General features: G+C 37.9%; 1 protein-coding gene across 6 annotated transcripts in view; it reads left to right on the plus strand.

Moving 5' to 3' along the window:
• LOC126248290 (myb-like protein O) overlaps window positions 1–6,115 on the plus strand; it is a 94,158-nt gene extending 88,043 nt beyond the window's left edge. For 2 of the 6 annotated variants that reach the window (XM_049949144.1, XM_049949145.1), the window contains exon 4: window positions 5,362–6,115. In XM_049949144.1, the coding sequence (XP_049805101.1) occupies window positions 5,362–5,525 (164 nt within the window). In that variant the 3' untranslated portion in view covers window positions 5,526–6,115. The remainder of the gene's footprint in view (window positions 1–5,361) is intronic. The other 4 variants (XR_007545457.1, XM_049949148.1, XM_049949147.1 and 1 more) reach the window with 4 other exon arrangements.
• The last annotated feature ends 18,072 nt before the right edge of the window (window positions 6,116–24,187 follow it).

Below are 24,187 nucleotides of genomic sequence, written 5' to 3' on the forward strand. Positions count from 1 at the left end.
TATTTATATTTAGCAGTGGCAGCTAGTGAGTTTACATTTTAAGTGTTCACAGATTTTTGGATAGCATCTGCTATAGAACAGTTTTGATTATGAACAAATCTATGCAACTGCATCAATAATAATAATAATAATAATAATAATAATAATAATACATAACTTTTCTGATGGAAAGAAAGATAGGTTTTATGAAATTTTGTTGTTTTGTACATAATTAAGTACAGTTTAGGGTTTCGCTGCTCTCCCTTTCGCATTTTAGTGAGAGTGGGCATTTTCATGCCTTTTTATTTTTTTGCACATGTTTACAAAATCCGTGACATCAGTGTTGGACAAGTTAACTTCTGGGCTGAAAATTGGACATTCTTACTACTTACACTCAGTGTACACTTGGTAAATGTTTGCTTGTAGTCACATTTATTTGATTTTGTCACTTTTTCCACCAACGGACATGGTCTGGGAGGCCTTATTTCCTCTGCGCCAAACTTTTCCTGGTAATTTACTTTTCCTGGTAATTTACTTTTCCTGGTAATTTACTTTTCCTGGTAATTTACTTTTCCTGGTAATTTACTTTTCCTGGTAATTTACTTTTCCTGGTAATTTACTTTTCCTGGTAATTTACTTTTCCTGGTAATTTACTTTTCCTGGTAATTTACTTTTCCTGGTAATTTACTTTTCCTGGTAATTTACTTTTCCTGGTAATTTACTTTTCCTGGTAATTTACTTTCCTGTTAGCACTTAAAATACATTCAAGAGAGTTCATGTCGACACTGCACACACAAGCTGATTCCCTCACAGTAAACTGCCATTTGTGAAAATGATTAAGTTCATGTAGTAATTCTGCCAACATGATCACTTGACTACAGGTAAAAGAAACCTACAAATCTGGTGTACCCTCCTGTAGGAATCCAAATGGGTTACTGTATGATTAAATCCAAAACTTAAGATGCTCTAATTCATCTATAAACCCATAAAATATGTTTTTCTGTCAGTGTAACTATAAAATATACTGATTTCTGATCTAATTTTACAAGATAGTGAGTGAATTGGCGTATCTGAGGAGTGTGCTACCAGTGGGATTTATGCAACGCGAATGGGGATAACAGTCTGCTGCAGTGTGCCACCACCTACTGGCATTGGTGTAAACTTCTGGTTGAGTAGTGAGAGCTAGTTGTGCACGCCATGAACTGTGCACATCCTTTATCGTATCCATATGTATTTGATCCATTATGTACGAGGGCTATCCACAAAGTACATTACGTTTTGGAATTAAAAATAAATAAAGTATTGGAATTTTTTTTTATTATATACAAATGAAAGCCACACTTAAATACTACTTTTCTACATAGTTGCCATTTAAATTAAGGCACTTATCATAGCGATGGACGAGCTTGGAAATTCCTTCGTCGTAAAATTCGGCCGCCTGCACCTTCAACCACGTGGTTACCTCTTCTTGAAGCTGTGCGTCATCATCAAAACGCTGCATAGCCAACCAATTCTTCATTGCTGGGAATAAGTGGAAGTCGCTCGGTGCCAGGTCGGGACTGTACGGCGGATGAGGAAACAACTCCCACTTAAAAGATTCGAGAACTTCACGAGTGGCATTTGCCGGGTGGGCCCGGGCGTTGTCGTGAATCAGCAAGATCTTTGAGCCCAACTTTCCCCTGCGCTTGTTTTGTATAGCTCTTCTGAGGTTGTGCAGAGTTTGGTGATACCTTTGAGAGTTTATTGTAGTGCCTCTTTCCAGGAAATCCACAAAAATCACACCTTTTCTGTCCCAAAAGACAGTCGCCACGTGGTTGAAGGCGCAGGCGGCCGAATTTTACAACGAAGGAATTTCCAAGCTCGTCCATCGCTATGATAAGTGCCTTAATTTAAATGGCAACTATGTAGAAAAGTAGTATTTAAGTGTGGCTTTCATCTGTATATAATAAAAAAAATTCCAATACTTTATTTATTTTTAATTCCAAAACGTAATGTACTTTGTGGATATCCCTCGTAATTACGTTATTCCAGTTATGCATGTGCGAAAGCTCAATAAAACAAGCACAATTGAAGGTGTGCTCATGACTCTGATGCCAGGTTTCATGGAGTCTAGAGGAATATCAGTGTAGCGCAGTGCAGCAGATTTAAGTGCTGTGTATTTCAGATCACCACATGTATGTTATGCTTTACAGCATTCAAAGAGATATAACAAATAAACCTGTAAGGTATCAAAAGTTAGGGTGTTTACATGCTCTTGTGCTCTTACCCTGCAGCTGCTACTAGTATTCAGAAAGTGTTTGGTGTGGCTAGTTGTATTTATGTCATTACACTTAACTATATCTTACATCTGCATTGAAAGAAGACATTGTGGTAGTTACCCCTTACAGTATTATGTTAATATATGTGCATAATATATATTTGTCCTTAATTATGGTACCTGCATTATCCAGCATGATGTGATCCATGTGACAATGATACTTCATTTACAATGGAGAATTTGTTCCTACTGGATTACGTTGTGAGTCATGCTGGCTTATTTATCATAAGTGTTATCATAAGTTTGACAGAGGTTGATGCAAAGAATTTTAATTCAGTGTGAACACAGTGTTCCATCATATTACAGGTGTACAATAAATTTCCATTTCCTTTTCAGCTAAAAATCATAGCATATGAAAGGCACTCCATCCTGTGCAATAATCACCAAATATGTGACCTCAAATGATTCACAAATACCTTCAATAGCACCTCAATCATTATTTGAATTGCACTCCATCCTGCCTTAATCACTTATCAAACATGAGGCTACAAAATACGAGGGTTGACTGAAAAGTAATGCCTCCATCTTTGTAACTCTTCAACAGTTGACAGCATTGGTACATGGCAGATATTGGCTTCTTCCATAGCCTCTTCCCTACAGCTCCACTTGGCGGGAAGCCTTAGCATTGAATGGTTGTGTTGTTACAGTGTGAAGTATGGAACCCTGTGCAGACGGTCGGTCAATGCGATTTGAGCAACGTGCACTCATTGAATTCTTGACAGCAGAAGATGTCACCCCAAAGGAGATTCATCAGAGAATGAAAGCAGTTTATGCTGATTGTGTTGATGTGAGTACTGTGCATCGTTAGGCGAGTCAACTTAAAGACGTTGAGGCGGGAACATCTGACCTGCATGACGGACAAAGAGTTGGACGTCCTGTGACACCAACCACCGAGTTTCACAAGCAAAATGTTGACAGATTGATTCAGGATAATCGTCATATCTCTCAGAGAGAAATTGCAAGCACAAACGGCATTTCACAAGAACGTCTGGATCACAGTATTGCTTTGCTTGGCTATCGGAAGATCTGTGCATGATGGGTACCCCGGATGTTGACTCCTGAAATGAAAATGCGCAGACTTGAAATTTGCCAGGAACTCCTCTCATGTTACAAGAATGAAGGTGACACTTTTCTCCATTCAGTTGTGACAGGAGACGAAACATGGGTACACGATTATGACCCAGAGATGAAACGTCTGTCTATGGAATATTGACACAAAGACTCATCCCAGAAAAAGAAATTTAAGATGCAGACCTCAGCTGGAAAAATCATGGCCACAGTGTTCTGGGGCACAGATGGTGTTATCCATGTTGATTTTGCTTGATTGTGGAACAACAATAAATTCAGAGCGTTACATGACTATGCTACGAACTCTGAAGCAGCTAACAAGGGTCCGGAAACAAAAGGGAAATGTTCTCCTGCAGCGTGACAGTGCCAAACCACACACTTCACATGCCACTAGAGACTGAATCTCACCACCGTACGGCATCCTCCATACAGTCCAGATTTAGCACTGTCTGACTTCCATCTGTTCCCGATAATGAAAGACGATCTGCTGGGACATCATTATGCTTTTGATGAAGACATTGAAAGAACTGTGAGACTGTGGTTGCAGAAGCAGTGTGTCGACCTCTTCCGTGACGGCTTCAGAAAACATGTTCATTGTTGGCAGAAATGTATCCAACTGGCTGGGGATTATGTGGAAAAGTGAATATTGGTAATTAAAGATGACATTCTAAGGATTATTTCTGCATTTGATTTATTAAAATATTCCCATCCAAACCCAATTAACGAAGGTGGAGGCATTACTTTTCAATCAACCCTCTTATATAAAATGGTTGAGGCCATTTACAAAAAAACATTTTGAATCGTACAGTAAAACCATTAACAAATAACAATATATATTTCAGTGCCTGATTGCAGCTGCCACCATTCTTTCCTTCAGTATACACTGAAAATTATGACTGTGTATAACAGACTAGTGTAAGTAGACTCGGTTGGCTTATGAAGGAAAAGACACGTTTCCTCTTAAATAGTGCTAAAAAAGAAATGAAGATTTATTGTACAGCTGTGATGTGATGGAAAACTGTGTGACACTGAATATAGTCAGTGATATTAATACAATCGCAAAGTAAATTGGATGTATCATGTATTATATAAAAGTAGTCAGCGAATAATTGACAGCATCTTTGATGTCAAACATTTAAAAATATCTTTTCTTTTGTATTTGAAATCTGCATCACGTGACATACTGAGAACATTTATATTCTAATTTAATGTATTTTTTATGTTGATTGTGTTTGACTGAAGTATAACTAAAATTTTAGTCTGCTATCAGTTCTCCCTTATTTTCATTTTTAACTCAAAATTTTTAAATATTATGGACAATAGGGGCATTTTCCTCTGTAGACTTTTGCATTTTCTTACCATCTGCCAATCTTTAATGCATTGGAGGGTGAACTAAATGCTGTAAAACCAATTGTCAGAAATGAACACTTAGTCACCACCTTGAATGCTGTGTCACATGCCACAAAATATTTCCATTCATTCAGGCCATTTACAAAGGACATTTTGAATTGTACAGTAAAAACACTCACAAGGAAACTAATATTATTGATTTCAACTTCTTATAGAATTATTACACATTTTATGCCCACCTATAGTGACTTTTGAGGATCAAACAACAAGGTAGGAGATGGGGTACTGGCAGAAGTAAAGCTGTGAGTACCGGGCGTGAGTCGTGCTTCGGTAGCTCAGTTGGTAGAGCACTTGCCCGCGAAAGGCAAAGGTCCCGAGTTCGAGTCTCGGTCGGGCACACAGTTTTAATCTGCCAGGAAGTTTCATATCAGCGCACACTCCGCTGCAGAGTTGTAGGGAAGGCTTGGGGGAACAGACCGAAGATAGCGGGATCTATGGCTGTAACTAATAATACTATTGAAGAAGGCTGTGGGACAGAGTTCACAGTAAAAAATGGAAAAGTAGAGATGACTGCAGGAAGGATATCTTCGATTCCAAGTTTGTAGAATGTATCAGACCACTTTAGCTATTTATGTCCTATGTTTCAGATGACCCAACATTGCCTGGGAGTTCTGGTGCTGCTGCTGCTGCTGCTGCTGCAGCTGCAGCAGTAGCAGCAGGATTTGAACATGATGAGAATGGCAATGATGCTGAAGAATTTGATAGAGCAAGTGCTGCATCAAACAATTTGAAGCATGGGGTTCCTTGGTGAACATTTTTTTTAAGGAATGATCAAACATGACACTTAAATTATGAGTATTATGTAAAATGTGCATGTTCCTAAGTAATCACTCAGTTTGATGTTTATACGAATTTAAATTGTGGAAAGAAAAAGAATATATGTGTTATATCGCAATTTATTTTTATTGAATTTTAATTTTAGTTTTTATATTTTATTATTCCCTGGCTTATAAATACTCTGCAACAGATATTGCACCGACACTGTCTTTTTGTTGCGTGGTGCTCAGTGGAGGTGCTACTTTTGTACTTTCATTAAAGTGTAAAAGATTATGGTTAAGTTATAAAACTTGCCGTCCATGCATAATTTTCTTTATGCTGACTGATTGTTTTATATTTTACATTTTTTTCTTTCCCTGACTGAACATTTAGTTGATAACTTGTATTCAGTTTCCAGATGTTCACGGTTTGAACATTAAGTTTCCTATTATACTATGGTTCCCAATGTTCTACTGTTTATAATTTAATAATGTTAGTTATGTGAATTTCTTGACTGTATTTTTTTTGTATTGTTGTAAATGTAATCAAAAGTATTAATAAAACCAATTTATGATTTGGATTTTACTTATATCTCAATTTAGTTGTCACTAATTTGTAAATATGTATTTTGTGCCTTTGAGTTACATGTTTTTTTAGCAAGGAAAAAAACAAACACACACACACACACACACACACACACACACACACACACACACAGACAGAGAGAGAGAGAGAGAGAGAGAGAGAGAGTGGATGGGGGGAGGGGTGGGGTGGGGGGTTTGAATGAAAACCACACCAAAGTGGGAGGAGAGAGTGCAATGTATGCAGGCTATTGCCATATATCCTTTCAGTATGTACATTAATTGAAGGTGGTTATGAGATGCTTCCTTTTATTCGTCAGCTTCCTCTTCAAGAAATTATGAACAACAGCTAAAAGGCATGTGCACACATGCACGCCTTCTCTCTCTCTCTCTCTCTCTCTCTCTCTCTCTCTCTCTCTCTCTCTCTCTCTCTCCCCCCCCCTCCCCCTCCCCCTCCTCTGTCCCTCCCTCCCCACACTGGCACTCTGGTACAGAGATTACAGACGAGACACTTTCCTCTTCCATTTTGGTTACTTATGTGGTACAAAACATGGAAGTGAATGTGGCAATGACAATGTTGCTTAACACTTTCACCAGTGATTTTGTAAACTTGTTACAAGCTTTGTTTATGGTAGTCAACAGAGGTGCTATGTGTGTGATAGTTCTGAGGTCTCTGCATGGAATGTGATACAGGATACCTCCTACCTATACAATAATTCTGTGTTGCTCAACAGGCCGCTGCAAGTCCTTTGACGGAATGCCATTTCAGTGATGTGCTTAGTCCTAACATATCCCAGTAATCTTACTGGGGAAAGAGGAACTACTGTTTAACGTGGAATCCGAACTACATGTAACTCCTGGCAAATTTTCAAATTATTGAGAGGGGAAGGCAGAATGAAAATTCCATGGCACGGCCAGGATTTGACACTTGAGACTAATTTCCAATTTTATTTGCATTGAATTACATACCTAGGTCCATTTCCAACATTGATATTGTGAAGTGTAAATGTCGGAAATACTAAACTCGGTCATCACTCTGATAGACATGAAAGACAGAATAATAAAACATGACCCACTCTTGAGCGTATGGTACAGACCAAGTATTAGACATAGTTACTATTACATTGTAATTCCCAATATCAGGTACAGAGGTGAATAACAGAACAGTCTGTCAATAAGTAATAGCACTCAATTTTATGGTCATACAGTTACTTACAAGGGAACCTCCCTATCGCACCCCCCTCAGATTTAGTTATAAGTTGGCACAGTGGATAGGCCTTGAAAAACTGAACACAGATCAATGGAGAAAACAGGAAGAAATTGTGTGGAACTATGAAAAAAATAAGCAAAATATACAAACTGAGTAGTCCATGCGCAAGATAGGCAACATCAAGGATAGAGTAAGCTCAGGAGCGCCGTGGTACCGTGGTTAGCGTGAGCAGCTGTGGAACGAGAGGTCTTTGGTTCAAGTCTTCCCTCAAGTGAAAAGTTTACTTTCTTTATTTTCGCAAAATTATGATCTGTCCGTTCGTTCATTGATGCCTCTGTTCACTGTAATAAGTTTAGTGTCTGTGTTTTGCGACCGCACCGCAAGACCGTGCAATTAGTAGACAAAGGGACGTGCCTCTCCAATGGGAACCGAAAACATTTGATCGCAAGGTCATAGGTCAACCGATTCCTCCACAGGAAAACACGTCTGATATATTCTATACGACACTGGTGACGGCATGTGCATCACATGACAGGAATATGTTGTTGATCCACCTAACTTGTACACTTGGCGAATGCGTAAAAAGATTCTTCTACCTTGCCCGGTTTAGGTTTTCTTGTGGATGTGATTATCGCTCCCAAAAAAGTGATGAAAACATAAGAGTTTGTCACATAAACTGCAACAAATGATTGCAACAGTTTCACAGTCGCACAGTTTTAACGTTTTCAAATTTTTCCGTGTGTAGACTGTCAAATCCTGCATATGTCCAAGCAAATCTGAGCATCTCCTGGAGTTTTGGAGAGCGAAGTTGATTATGTGTTAGTGCCTGAACTTTGATAATTGACACACGATCACGTAAACAATACTGCTCTGTGTACCTGTGCAGCTTCGCAAAATAATTGTCTGAAAATAAAAATTTAAACTTTTCACTCGAGGGAAGACTGGAACCAAGGACCTCTCGTTCCGCAGCTGCTCACGCTAACCACGGGACCACGGCACTCCTGAGCTCGCAATATCCTAGATGTTGCCTATCTTACACATGGACTATTCAGTTTGTATATTTTGCTTATTTTTTTCATAGTTCCACACAACTTCTTCCTGTTTTCTCGAGTGATCTGTGTTCAGTTTTTCAAGGCCTATCCACTGTGCCAACTTTTGAGGGGGGTGCGATGGGGAGGTTCCCTTGTCAGAATCTAGCGATCGAAAGCAGGCATGTACATTGTCATCTAGAGTGGTTGAAAAACTAGAGTCATTTGACTGAGGGCAATAAATATGTGCTAGATGTGGAAATCAGATAGGTGTGGGTGAACGGGGCACTAGTGAATGGTATTCATCTGAGTGAGTATGTTAATGAAAGACTGAAATTTGGTAGTGGTGATGGTAGGATTTGGTTTCATCTGGGTTGTTTCTTTGGATTTCGACTTGGCATTTATTGTGACCAGTGACAAAATGTATAGAAGTATTTGTGATAATATTTTAGACAATGGTATGCTTCCCTTGCTGTATCATTGGTTTGTAGTCACTGCTTTTCAGTATCAGCATAGTAATGAATGGTCCACTTGCTCAAATCCGCTACCTGAATTTCATCAAATATTTTTGTGCTGAGCTTGTGCCAGATGAATTGGCCCAAAAACCTGGCAACAAATAATCACTATGTTTGGGCAAGAAAGGAGGAAAAATGCTATCTACAGCATGTGAGACTTTAATGCTGATTTTTCTCCCAGGATTAAGCACTGTAGCAGTAACGAGAGCTCTAACATGCTCTTAGTTAAATGGCTGGTGTCTGAAATGAACTAATGAGAGATTTTTTCAACATAATGTAGCAGGAACAGGGCCATGAGAAAACTGCAAACAAAATTATAAAGGAGAAAAAAATATTGTAAAAGGAAGCAGGTTGAATAGTTAATAAAATTTTCTTGTATGTGTTGCAAACCCAAACTGGAGAGAGAATAGGAAATGTCTGAGGACCATAGAGTCAAACAGCGACAGGCACAGGTCCAGTAGGGATTGGTTCCAGTGGGTGGATGGGATATGGGATCACATTTTGTTACTACCCCCTGCCCTCCCCCCCCCCCCTCGCATCTCTGGAAATTTACTTGGGGTCACCCTCACTTGTCACATGTGCATGTGATTTTAATAACAGTAAAATGTTTCAAAATAGTTTTATTTACCTGTGATTAGTACATCATTTTAATTTAACATCCAAGAAATTGTATTTCAGAAAAATACAGCTTTTGGAAAGCGTTCACCTGAAAATCTGAAAGCAACATGTGTCATGCAGCTAGAAATAAAGTTCTAACAAACTCTCTCAACATTTATAACATGATAATTTACTAATATAAAATTGGTAATGTGCTTTCAAAGTTATCAATATTTCACTTAGCAGTGTGACTGAGAACACAAATCTGAAGACTTTGGCTATATGATCATATAAATTAGGGAAATCCTGTTTCGTTCAGTAATTTCCACCTATGTTCTGGACAATAGTCTTTCTGTGCCTCCCCCTCATTTAGAGGAGGCCATTTCCCTTTCAGGATTTCCTTGATCAACTTTCTGTGGTTAAACAGTTCTACCTGTGGGCTTCTCAACTGTGTTGGATTAGTTACTGTAGTTGTTGTTGGCAGGTACAGTCAGCCTAGGAATGGGTGCCTTTCTGTAACTAGAATGTTACTGGTCAGGTCTTAAGCCCATTAATGTGGGCAGGCTCTCACACAAGCAATTGAAAAGCACCAAGTATGAAATTTTTCTTGTAATTTGCCATTTTTGGACACACTGTTTCCATGCTGCTTTATTCTCCAACAGTTAGCTGTGGAATTTGGCAATTGATTAATGTAAAAAATATAGATGTTTCCACTGAAATGTGATTTGGGGTGTGTAATGACCACTCCCTTCCACATTGGGTCCCAACCTGGATAGTGAATTAACTAAAACAATTTTGTGCATCAAGAAATAAAGCAGACTCAGGTGTCTATGTTTGAGGCATTTCCAGTAGTACTGTGGCACAATTGAGCTCACTGAATACAATTTTTGTTACCTTTTATGCTGTCTGTATAGTGTCTTGACTTCAGTGCAATTTAGTACACTGTTGTGTACATTTAGGAATTATTTAGAAAGGGCTGTTAGAAAATTCATGAAAACTGGATGTGTGCTTGTAGGATAATAAGACCTGAATGTGTATCGCTGTTACCAGAACACAAAAAGTACCTATTGTTGCTTTTATAGAGACAAAGGAGCAGAAGAAGCACTCTGGGAAAAAATTTGTTGTCCCCAGGAGACATTATTCTTATACTGTGTATCATCTCCACCACTGTCCTTGATAAAGTGCCCAGTTTGCCGAGGAATCCAGCTGAGATCACTCACTGATTAGATTTTGTGGACCTACGGAAGTGCAGGAATGTTGATTGCTACAGTTCACCAATTGTTCTGAACAGACCCATATATTTTAAAATTACATGATTTAGCAGGCCAGTTCAGAAGCTGTATGGTGTCTGAGTGTTTGTGAAACCAGTAATGTAAGAATGCAACCCTGTAAATATGGCTGTTGTCATACTGGGAAACGGGAGTGTGCTCAACATGCTCATCGTAAAGATGCAAAAGAGAGGGCAACACTTGGTCCCTGTGAATTCTGAAATAAAAATCCTGGTGTACAATCACCTGAATGAGAAGTGAGAGACATGGTGCAAAAAAGATCCTGAAAACATCACAGAAATACCTTCAGCCTTAAGTACACATTTGTGCATGGCAGGTCAAATGTCTTGTTGGGCCATTGGTGGCCTTGATGCTGTGCATCATTAGAAAAAAGGCAAAACTGTGACTCATCGGAACACATTACAGGCCTCCAGACATCTGCTGTCCAACTTGTATTTAGCTTGGTGCATTGAAGACTGCTGTTTTACGTACGGCCGTGGGCATTAGCATTCCCCTAAGTACACAACTCTGAAGTTCATTTAATGGAATTTCCCTGTCAGTGTTCACTTGGAAACATATTGAGATGGACCTGCATTCACTGACAACAATAATTCCTTTTGGGTTTGAAATCAGTGAAAATGTGCTGTAGCTTTCAGAAAATTAAGCAATAACTTTGTGAGTGCAGGGTTTTTTTTTTCTTTTTTTTCAGTGAAACAGGAGGGATAGGAATGTCATTTATAAATGAGATTAACAAACATGATATAGACAAAGGGAAAAATAGGTGGTGCAGAAGGTAAAAATGGTAACGGATTTGTTGACTTTGGATAGGATGGAGTACTGAAGCAGCAGTAATAGATTGAGTGTGATTTGAGAAGGGACATTTTCCATTGTAATAAGCAATTAGGAAACTGACAGTATGTTTGGAATAAGCTGAAAGTTGAAAATATGATATCATTCTCAAAAAATACAATGATTGCCATGATCAGAACAGGAAGTAAAATCTAGACAGATGAATTTTGAGGAGATGAAACAATCTCTTAGACAAATTTCCACAAGCGAATGATATCTGTCAGGGATTCACTTCAACTTTCATGTTGTTTGCATTTACAATAATCCATATACGCTCCAAACTCGGAAGTTCTACGCAATATTCGCTGTATGTAGAAGACTTTTCAATTTTCTGTTCACCCTTTACCCTTGGAACAACTCATTTACTGCTGTTGAAACTTAAGGTGCTGGAGAAATTGATGAAGGCAGTTTTAGTAACTGAAAAACAGTATGTGTTTGTTTTTGCGAATACACAATTCCGACCAAAGTAAAACGTATCCAATTTTGGAGAACCAGTAAGGTTCCAGGACTTCATATTTAATAAGAACCTGATGTGACTGGAACACATGAAGGACCTGAAAGTAAAATGATCAGAGCACTGAGTATTTTCAAGTGTCTGAATGGAAAGGGAGAGAGGGGCCTGGCAAAGAGATCACATTTAATGCAAACTGCCGGGATACAGTGCATATCAAGGGCATCAGATAATCCAGTGAGGACATGCAAGGCAGTTGCCGCACTATCCTCCTACATTTTATGATATCCTGTTGAGGAGATACATTGTATCTGACTGAATAAAACAGTAGATACATTGTATCTGACTGAGTAAAACAGTGGATGTAAAGTCCACAAGAAGCCCATATGATACTTCTCTAAAGCCAAACAGATGTGCTAAACTATGAATAGGGCTCTGCTTGTAGACATCTACATCTACAAACAGCATTTTCTTCCAGTGAGGGAATGACTGTCATACAGTGCATGTGGCAGGCATTAAACTGGTTCACAGCAAACAATAAATTGTAGTTTAGATCCCATTAAGGACACACATTATGCAGTTAAAAAAATTTGAAATTATCTTGTGGCAACAGAAACAGAAATTAGCACTCATGTGTGGAATGAAACACAATGGCAAAATTTTTGGAATCCCTGATAGATAACAATCTGAAATGAAATTAACACACAAACAATTTTAATTGAGATTTTTGTACTTTGTGGTTTTTCCCATAAAAGTGATAGCTTATTTTGCATACTTTCACTCCCTGATATCTTTAGCGTTAATACAGCTGAAGTAAAGAAAGCATTTATTCTAGAAAACTGAAGTGTCAAAATATTCTGCAAAGTAGATAACTTTATATCCTGTAGCAGCCTCTTACAAGATCTTGGCATTCTTACATACACTTCCCAGTATGTATACACCAAAGTTTTGTGTGTTGCTAGTACTAAAACTAAGTTTGAGTTATTTAGGGAATTCAGAAAGTGAGTTACTGAGTTACACATGTCTTCCCACACTAAAGACCATTGTTCAACAAGAGTGGTGCATTACCAGAAGAGAGTACATGTTTCAGGTTTCCTGCAGAGACAGTTCTGCTGCAATATGGATATCAGGTGCATCACAATGTGGGAGTCTAACTGTGCAGCAAATGGAAATGTGCTCCAAAGTTGAAGCATGCAGGACAGTATTATTCTTGTGTGCAAAATTTTTAAATTTTACATAGATTCACGGTGAAATTCTGGCAATATATGACCAAATGCAGTGTTGTGTTCAGCCATAAAGAAATGGTTCCAACAATTTGACCAAAGCTTCACAGACATGGTTGATGCAGTATTCAATAAAATTTTCTTGACCTGCCACAGTAATGTATAACTTACTTTTTGAAGTCCCCCCATAAAGTGAGCTTTGTGAAACCACAATAGAAGACACAATATATTTTCCACTTATACTGTCTTCTTTCTAGAGTTCAGAGTGGGGTTCTGTATTCTGATGAAAAAGTCTGCAGAAGTTTCCTTTGATATAGAACAATTGCAATTAATTGGGAGCCTATGCAAATTCACAAGATAATTAAAAACACATTATAACTATTTATTTTACTAATTATTTATGGCTGAATACTAAATATTGCTGTTGGACGCATGGCAAACAGTAATGTTCATTGTCAGCTAACTTTTATTCTTACAGTAGGTAAGCTTGTAGTTGTTGAAAGACATCTTGTTAATGCCTTGAGCTGCATATAGAATATGTAATTTCCACAGTTATATTTGAGCACAGAGCCCATTGTGAATGGCATATGTTACATAGCTCTATATCAAATGACATGCATGTCAGTTATAAATTCTCTTTGATGTCAAAATTTATGTTGAGTTCACAGTACACAGTTCGTCATGCATGCTAGTTACAGCAATCGCACGTTAAACAGTGACATTTCCTGGTCTTTGACAAACATCAGTGTAGTCATGTAAACATTAATTTAGCAGTAATAAATAATGAACCAGTATCTAATAACTTGAAAAGGTAAAGCTATTTTTCCAATAGTAACTTCTTTTCTGCTAAATTTTCCTTATTAAAATCATCCTGTGTAAGCACATTGCCTAAGATCTGTGCTCCTGGTGCACGACCAGCACCCTCGCTCCTCGACCAGTGTGCTGTTCAGAGAGGGTGTATGTGGAATGCCTACATGCTGAAGGTTGCAGAATATGGGAAACAGAAAACATGTTTGTATTGCAGCTTGACTGTTTCTAGGAAGCTGGTACTGGACTTCACTCTTACAACCAGGATTTTATCAAAATAATTTATTTTCAACTTTTCATCCTTCTCCTGTTTATCTCATAATTGGAGGAGTATGTTAGATAACAATAATATCATAGCGGAACTACACATCTTATTGTTTAGACAAAAAGCTTTGCGTCCAAGCATTTAACACTGAGCTATATATGTCCAAAAGTCTATATGTAACTGAATTTTACACTGTGTGATATATCCAAAATACAGGCTCCTGATACAGCCAAATATATGAAATTTTGTAGTTAAAACTCTGCTCATCCTAAACATTTGTTGGGACTATATGCATTTAAAAAATAAGTTAGTTTGCATATGTAAGATGGGCCAAACTTAAGCAGCTTGACTGTCCAGTTGAGGATATTATTATTCTTGTGATAATATTTTATAAAACTTGCAAATTCCAAGGTGTAACAAATAGGTCCTAGAGCAGAGTATTATGCTGTAGGACTATCTGCTGAAGATATAATAGTTAGGTACAGAAGCAGCTAAAAGCAAAAACTGTCTGACTAGTCAAATGCTGTCATGATTGAAGATGATGCAGACTTTCCGTATGTTAAGTATTTTCTGGCCATTATCTGTAGCTCCTCTCTTCTCAAGGAAAGTTGCAATCTTCTGAGAGGACAAGTGCACCATGTTGTCTTTGTGGCAGGTGGTGTAATAGAGTTGTGATGAATTTTTTTGACAGCTCACGGTAGTGTGGTGGCATATTAAGCACTTACAAGAAGGCATGAGTAAAATAACTCCCTTTCTGCAATGAATGACGTGGCTTCTGAACTCTTTGGACAGAGGCATAGATGATATAGTATTCCTAATGCAGAAAGTAAATCATATGTAACACCACTCATGTTATGATCATACTGGTTGAAACATTACAAGACAAGGACGTCTATTTTGCCGATTGACACAACAGTTGTATTGCTTTAGTCATATCCTGCTTCAACCTTCCTTTTCTTCTCACCTGTCTCCTCTATTCCTCTACATGTTCAACATACTGGGAAGTAGTGTGGTGGAGTGTTTGCACCTATGAATAACAGTTTGACTAGATGTGACTATAGCATCAGTCATCAATGTTAATGTAATTTTTTCTCCATGTTCTTGAAAATTCTCCTTCATTATATTTATGGAACATTTTGTATCAGTGCTAATAACCTAGCTGTCAGGAAACTTGAACCTACACCCAGTCATCCTGTCCAAAACAGTTAGTCATATAGAAGGAAACATATGAAAAATTTGAATGACTTTCAGTTAAAAGGAGCAAAGACAGTTGATGAAATTATTGCTTTTAAGTAAAATCAGTTAATGAAGGTCTGGAGTTTATAGAGACTGTTTATGAAAAGGAGAAATAAATGATCAAGAAATAAATCATTGTGGTCTGGAAAATTACACAGAGCAGGAATATGACCCTAAGGTAACATAGAGGTTCTTTTTATTACTCTTGCTCTGCAACTTTTCTAGTCTCATTTAGGGCCACTAATTATTATTTTCTAATCATGGAATCTGGTAAGGATTCCATGGTTTTTCTCACTTTCTAACACACGTCATCATCATCTCTTCCTGTTTTGCCAAGCAAAATGGTGTACCCTGCCTCTCTCGACAAGTTTATTTTTTTACGCAATTATTTCACCTGGCACAATTTGGTCATTCAGACCTTTTCTTACATCTGACAAGACATCCTTAATGATTTAACATTACAATATGCATACTACATGAACAGTACAAAATATTCTTCTTCTTCTTTCCTTCTTTCTTCGTTTGGGTCATCTAAGGACCATGCACCAATTTCCATGCTTCCTTCATTGTTGGTCTTTCTTTTTCCTCCAATATTCTTTCATCTTTTCACTATGTATCCTTTTTCTCTCCTCAGACCATTTTGACCCTGTCTTCTTTTCCCTCTTGGCTTGGAATCCTTCCATTTTTAACACTTTCCTCTTGAAAATCTCTCTTTCTTTTTCATCTTTTTCACTTATGTCGTTTCTTTCCATATCTTTCATAACTCCTTGAATCCAGACTATTGTTGACTTCTTAGCCCCAAGATATTTTTTTCTGTTTGGTTAACCTGTTGCTGTTCATTCTGTATAAGTGTGAAAAAAATAGCAGTCGCCTCTTTCGTAGTGTTTCATTTATGTTTCCTATGTTGCGATAAACTTCTTCATTGCTTCTTAATTTCCATACCTCTGTATTTTTTGGTGGCCCATGTACTTTTGAATGGTTTTTCTTTCTAAGACTTCAAGGTTGTGTAATTTGTAGTTCAGTACTAAACATTCACTTGCATAAAGACATTCTGGTTTTACTACTGTGTTGTAATGCTGTATCTTCAAACTTTTGACAGACACCTTTTGTTGTAGACATTCCTAGTTATTCCATAAGCTCTCTCCATTTTATTTACTCTTTCTTCTACAGCAAATTTTTCTAAGCCATTTTCTTGTATAATTTCTCCCAAATCTTTGTATTTATTTATCCTCTTTATCTGGCCAGTATCTGTTGCTAGGGATTCTGGAGCAATTTTTATATTTTGTCGCAAATTTTCTTTTTTCTAATGATATTCTTAAACCTGCTTTGTTGGCTATTTTTTCTACGAGATTGGTTTGTATTCCAGCATTTGTTAGGTTTTCAGAAAGAATGGCAAAATCATCTGAAAATGCTAAACAGTGAATTTCGATACCTTTGTTTTTAGTTCCCAGTCTGACTGGTGATAGCTTCTGCTCTTTTAGTTTTTGATTCCATTCTCTTACTATTTCCTCTAGTACGCAGTTAGAGAGGAGTGGAGACAGGCCATCACCTTGCCGTACACCTGTTTTTATGTTGAATGAGTTCGATATTTCACCCCGAAACTTTACTTTTGATTTGGTGTCTGTGAGCGTTTCACGAATAAGGTTTGCTAATTTAGATTTGATGCCAAATTCTCTGATCATTTTATCTAGTGCCCATATCAACCAAATCAAATGCCTTTTTAAAATCTATAACTGTTACAACTATATCTTTGGAGTTTGTAAGTCTGTGACGAATTATGGACTTTAGGTTGAAAATCTGTTCTGAGCAAGATCTGCCCTTTCTAAATCCACTCTGATATTCTCCCAAATGGCTATCAAGTGTTGCTTCTACCTTGTTTAGTAGTATTGTTGGAAATATTTTATAACCCACTGGCAACAAAGATATATCTCTGTAGTTATTTACATTTTGCTTATCACCTTTCTTGTGCAAGGGGCGGATGAGAGCCACTTTCCAGTCTTCTGGTATCTTTTCAGTTTTCCATATTTCTTCAAACATGAGCTGAAGGTTAGTTATAATTTTTGGTTGAGACCATTTAATAAGTTCAGCTGTAATAGAGTCTTCTCCACTGGCTTTGTTGTTTTTACAGATACTTACTGCTTTTTTTAAATTTCTTCAGCTGTAAGTGGTGGATCTGCTTCTATATTTTCATGGAGATCTGGAAATTCTAGCTTACAGTTGGTTCTTCACAGTTCAATAATTTTTCAAAGTGCTTTCTTAGTATTTTGCAATTCTGGCTGTTGCTTAGGCTTACTTTACCATTTTCATATGTGAAGCAAATACTTAGAGCTTGGTAGCCCTTTAGATGACTTTTAAACATCTGATAGAAATTCCAGGAGTTATTTTTTACAAAGTTCAAAAAATGGTTCAAATGGCTCTGAGCACTATGGGACTCAACTGCTGTGGTCATCAGTCCCCTAGAACTTAGAACTACTTAAACCTAACTAACCTATGGGCATCACACACATCCATGCCCGAGGCAGGATTCGAACCTGCGACCGCAGCAGTCGCACGGTTCCGGACTGCGCGCCTAGAACCGCGAGACCACCGCGGCCGGCTTTTTACAAAGTTGTTTTGTATGTTAATAAGTTGTGATTTCTCAAAAGATCTTTTAGCACTCTTTATTATTCTTGCTGTTTCTTTCCTTTGCATTGTAAATTCATAAAGGTGTTCAGGCTTCCCAGAACATTTCCATTTCTTCCACTATTTTGTTCTTTCTGTAACTGCTTCTTCACAGATTTCATTCCACCAGACTTTCTTCTTCATTTTTGCTGTTCCAAATACATTTTTCGCTGCCCTGTTGATTCCTTTCGATATTTCTTCCCATTTACCTGATTTAGTTACTTTAATTTGTTCCTGAAAATTTTTTATTACCTCTTTGGTGATGTTGAGCCTGTCTGTATTATGTGTAATTAATTTTTGCTGCCTCTTTTGGTTTTCATTGGGGAGAAGTTTCAGTTTAATTTTAGTCAGGTAGTAGTCAGACTCAAATTCCCTGTTTCTTGCTATTTTCTTTAAAATTGCATTTAGAAATAGCTACGTGATCTAACTGGAACTACCCTAGCATTGCATTCAGAGATATCCATGTTTTTTCCTTTCTTGGTAATTTTTTTTTTTAAGAATGTTGACATTACCTTCAACTGAAATGTTCTACAAAGACTGTGCCATTTTTGTTTGTTCTTTTATGGGCTGGATAATATCCTACTATTTTTGAAATGAGTTTTCCCTCCCTATTTGGCATTAAAATCCCCCATTAGTATAACAACATCTGATTTTGGAATTTTTGATATTTCTTCTTCTAGACGTTCCCAGAATGCTTCTACTTTAATCAGATTTTTCTTATTGCCATCATTGATTGGATCATGACAATTAACAAAGGTATACTATTTATTTTTGTATTTAACTGTGAGAAGAGAGAGTCTTTCTGAACTGGATTTGAATTCTGTAATGTTATCTACTAAATTTTTATGAACATAGAAAGCGGTGCCAAGTATTGACATACCTTTCAAGATTTTTATTGCTGGTTTACCCTTAAAAATTCTGTGGTTTTTGATTTCTGTAATATTTTCATCAAAAAATCTTGTTTCTTGAACTACTAAAATTTGCGTTTCCTGCTTATGTAAGAGAATTTCAAGTTCTTTTTGTGTACCAATTTTTAGTAATGAGTTTACGTTCAAGATGCCTGCAAAGAATTTCCTTTTGAACTTGAGTTTGTAAGGATACCAAAGATGCTCCGACTCATCCTTAATGCAGATGTTGAGACTCCCCAGAACCCTAGGTCCCGATGCATTGCATAAAGCAATGGTGGATTCCTCTTTCAAGTTGCCACCTGAGGTAGTGCTTTCTTCTAGCAGACTTTCCATTCTGCAATTGAAATTGTACATTGTACATGGTAGGAAATAAATTCCAAGGTAAGATTGGACTGTTAGTCTGAAATGATTATTTTTCATGGTATTTTCCATTAGTTTCTTCCACTTTCTCTGCTATTGGGAGTTAGGATTTCTCTTCTGCCTTTGAGACCTGTAACCCTGTGAGGGCAAAGAATTTCCTTCTGAACTTGAGTTTGGAAGGATACCAAGGATGCTCTGACTCATTCTTAATGCAGATGTAGCACAGGGTGCTACCATCCAGAGCCAGATGGACCCAGGTCTTTTTTTTTACAAGACGTTACTCCTTCCCCCTTCCTTCCTCATCACTTGCAAGATGAGGTCCCGGGATTATTACTATTATTTTTATTAGTATTATAGATGTAATGATGAGGATATAGTACTTTAGTAGTGTCAGTCTTATTAACATTCTATTAAGGAATCTACTCATTATGTCCTTGTGAAATGTGAGTACTGCATCTAACAAAAAGTTTGCGGTTCTGCAGGAATTAAATGTGGGTAACAAGTTGAACGGTCAGTAGAAGAGTGATAAATACTAAGGCAAGGTTAACAAATAAGATGGAAGAAAGAAAACAGAGTTAAATAGTGATAAGGATAGCATGAATTGTTCAGCTAGTGTGACAGATATAATGTTTCACTGCTGGACAGAAGGAAAATAGTGGGGATTTACCAAAAGGAAAGCTATGCCAATGCAGATAAAGTTTTAATCTTCTCTTGAATGCAGAGTGGTTTAGGTTGAGGTAGAGATTATTGTGTACTTTCTTCCTGAGTCAGTCATTTATGAAATGGTGCAAGATTTAGTGTTATGCATAGATACAGCCAAGATCCTTTTGCGAATCCAATTTTGTATTCTGGTTGTAGAATGATGATAAGTACTTAATATAGTAAGTGAGTTACTGAGGATTCCCATGACTAAGCATGCAAAAATAACGTCACCTGTCTAGTGATATCGACTAACTAGGCATAGGTAGAACTGATATGATCAAACAAGTGAATGTTACATACATATTTTACATATGCATATGCATTCATCGCTAGCTCAAGTAATCTAGAATTGTCACTGTTTGTGCAATATTAAACTGTGTCACACAATTAGAAATTTGTTAGAACTAAATACTGGACAAATTTTTGTTTTACTTTTTTGGTGGAAATATTTTTGTAAATTTTTGAATTACACGCAAGCGAGACAAAGATTTCTTGCATGCTTGTGGCAGTTTGTTTAGATGCTCATCAAAGGCTATACTGAGATTTTTTACTGTTTTTGACATGGTAATTATATATGCTCAAGGAGTGTTTGTTTCTCGAAAATGTTCACCCATCAACTTTTGATGTGATATGAGGATGACATGTGACATTCACAAGAATGGTGTTACCATAAAGCCTTTGTTCATGATTTGGTGATCAATAGAGAAGCTATTTAAGGTTTTGATGCAGTATAGTACTAAGTCAACTGCCTATCTGGCTCCATGTAAGATGGATTTGTGGTCAGAGAACTGATACAGAACCTGCAATTTTACAAAATAATAAAATATTATGCTTGTCAATATGCATAAATAACAGAGGAATAATGTCCACACATTGCTGCAGAGTCTCAGACTTTTGCTTTTTCTGACCCCTCATATTCTTTTGAGACTTTCAGGTTACTGGGAAAAATCACCTAGGACGTTTTGTCTGTTGCTCCACCGCATCGTCCCACGGTGGAAGAGTGGAAGTAAACAGTGCAAGCTGTGATTTTCTGCCTGCCTGCCATGGTTTGTCAGCACACCAGCACACCAGAGGCCTTCGAAACAGTTGAACAGAAGTGCTTTCAGGGTGTGGTGAAACTATATTGATGCACAAATTAGAACTGATGAATAGTTGTCCTCTTTGTTCAGCCTGCCTGGCATCACAAGACATGAGAGGATTTTCAACACAGAGAAAATCTTGATTTTCAAGGTGTCGGTCACACCGACACTACAGGAAAGGCCTCAGTGCTTCTAGTGCTAGAAGTTTGGGCACATACCCAAGGACTGTGTTGACAGTCAACATTTTGTGAAGTGTGCTGGTGTACATGATACACACAACTGCAGCCGTGATTGCAAGAAACTGCCTAAATGCTGCAACTGTAATGGTCCTCATGTAGAGGCTGCAAGGAATTCCAGAAATGGTTCCATGAGTAGCTTAAAATGTGGCCAAAGAAGAAGGATGTGATAGGAGGGTGAGTAGTCTCACCCAGAAAAGATGTATCTCATAGGGAATGAGCTGTTGCACAGTTCCAAGTCAAGCCACTAGGAAGTAACAGTTGCAGATCCTTGCTCTTTGTCACCACCTGGCAGAGGTGGCAGAGGGAGGGGGGTGGGGGATAGGGTGCAGACCATGTTGCACCGCTGGCCAAGAAGCTTCCATCTCATGAGTCAGCCTGCAGCTACAAGCTGACAGCATAGGGCTCATAGCGACATTGACACCTGCGATCATCACTCCACTGCCAATCATCAATGCCCTCCAGCACTCTTGATATTGCAGATGGACTTGCAGCCTGTATCATGCAAAGAATGAATGCTGTAGAGGTGGGAGGGATCTTCTTCCTGACATAAAACCAGCAGTACCAGCACAGCAAGGCCGTTTTGGTTAGTGTTTAGTTTCCAATATTTTGAAGTGTCTGATTCAGAAGTAGAAAGAAATTCATGAAAAGGTAACAGTAACAGTAACAGTGTTACCCACAATGTGTAGTGTTGTGCCAGATAATTTTCAGTTGTTAATGAAACAACTTGATGCATTACTGAACTTCTCAGCTTCTAAACAGAATGAAATAAGAAAAAATGGAGATTCAAATTTGTAGAGCATAGCTATTCTAGAGCTTCAGGTTTATTTCCATTGGGAACAGTGTGCCCCATAACAGTATTAATGAGAGCCAAGATAGGAAGAAGGGCAGCAGCAGGTGTAAATTTTTTAAATCTGTTTATTGCAGATTGATTTCAGCTACCTTGTAGCTATCTTCTATGCATCACATCCATGTCATGATGACTCATCAAAAATATAATAGCACATGGCATGGTACCATTTGACATTATGGATAACAAAGTGATGTTTGTTACCTCCAATAGCAAGTGGTACCATGTGCCATTATATTTATCATGAGTCATCATGACTTAGATATAATGCTACCCAGTAGCTGAAATTTAGCTGCAAGAAACAGATTTAAAAAATTATGAGCAATACTGCTCTTCCTCCTATCTTGTACTTGAGAGCTGCTCTAGAGTTCTCTGCCGTTTCATATAATCAAACTACCCTCATACAGTTTGCAACTGTAGTAATGGGAACTAGCAGCAACAGCTTATGGGGACATTGATAATGTTTTATGGAGACATTGAACCTGCAAAGTCTTACAGTTAATAATCTCTGAGGTCATGATGTTTATCTGGTGATCCATGATATAAATAGTATTGCCATGAGACTGCTATCAGAGGTAATTCCAAGTTGTGACATAACCCACAGGATGACAACTTGTCTACTATCCACAGACAAATAGCCTCACAGAAAACTTTAATAAGACATTGGCAGATACACTCTGAATGTGTGCTGATGTGAAACAGGGAGATTGGGATACATTACTGTCTGCTATGACATTCACATACAACACAGGAAAGGAAGACATTGCAGACTTCACACCATACTTTCTGCTCCATGGTCATGAGACCAAAATGACAATGGATACATTGTTCCCTTTTTGGCTGGACAGTACTCAGATTGACTATGTGAAACACTTCATTAGCAGGACCAAAAAAGCAAGGTAGCTGGCTTGAACATGAAGCCTGGGCATTCAGGAAAAGGCAGAGAGCACTATAACACCAAACACCAGCCAGTACGATAAGCCTAAGTGACTTGGCACTGTGGAGAGTAGGACTATCAGAAAAGTTATGCAAGTGCTACTTTCAACTGTACCATATCCTTTGTCTCTTGTTGGACATAACATATAAATTCAAGGATTTTGACCCTTCATCAAGGAGGCAAAATTGCAGAGCTGTCATCTATGTTCATCTGAATTGTTACTACAGTCCAGAGGCACAGGTCAGTGGTGGGTGGTTCAAAGATGATCACTGCTCATAATAGTGAAGAGGGTGTAACAACATGACCAGAATGTTAGGCTATACCAGTATCACTACACAGAGGACCACTGAAAAGATCCAGATCCAGGGTGCTGCAGTTGGCTCCAATTATAACTTCTGAAACAGCGGGTGACTGTTTCTGCATGAGGGGGAGCAATGCTACAAGCATTGGTGCATAGTGTGTGGCTTAGTTGTTGGCTGGTGTGCTGTGGATCATCAGTTACAACGCGACCACCAGCAGTTATTTGTTATTTAGTATTTATGATTTATGAAAAGTTCTTGAAATATCTTACATTTGTAATTTTTGTATTTTCTGAAATATTCTGTGTTTGTTATAAGTACTAACATTCTAGAATATTAGATGTTTGTATAAGTAACAGCAGTCTGGAATATACAGTGTTTGTATAAATACCATCATTCTGGAATATTTGATGTTTGTATAAATACCAGCATCCTGGAATATTCTGTGTTTGTATAAATAGCTGGACTCTGTGTCCAGGAGTTCAATTCTGTTCTGGCTGTACCTTGGTATCAATAACAACCATACTATCAGTGTTAAGGGTTGTATTTGATTGATGACCCTGTCTTCGAATTTGGACCTGATTATGGATTTACC

Source organism: Schistocerca nitens, chromosome 3, assembly GCF_023898315.1.
Source record: "Schistocerca nitens isolate TAMUIC-IGC-003100 chromosome 3, iqSchNite1.1, whole genome shotgun sequence".
NCBI classification, from domain to species: domain Eukaryota; kingdom Metazoa; phylum Arthropoda; class Insecta; order Orthoptera; family Acrididae; genus Schistocerca; species Schistocerca nitens.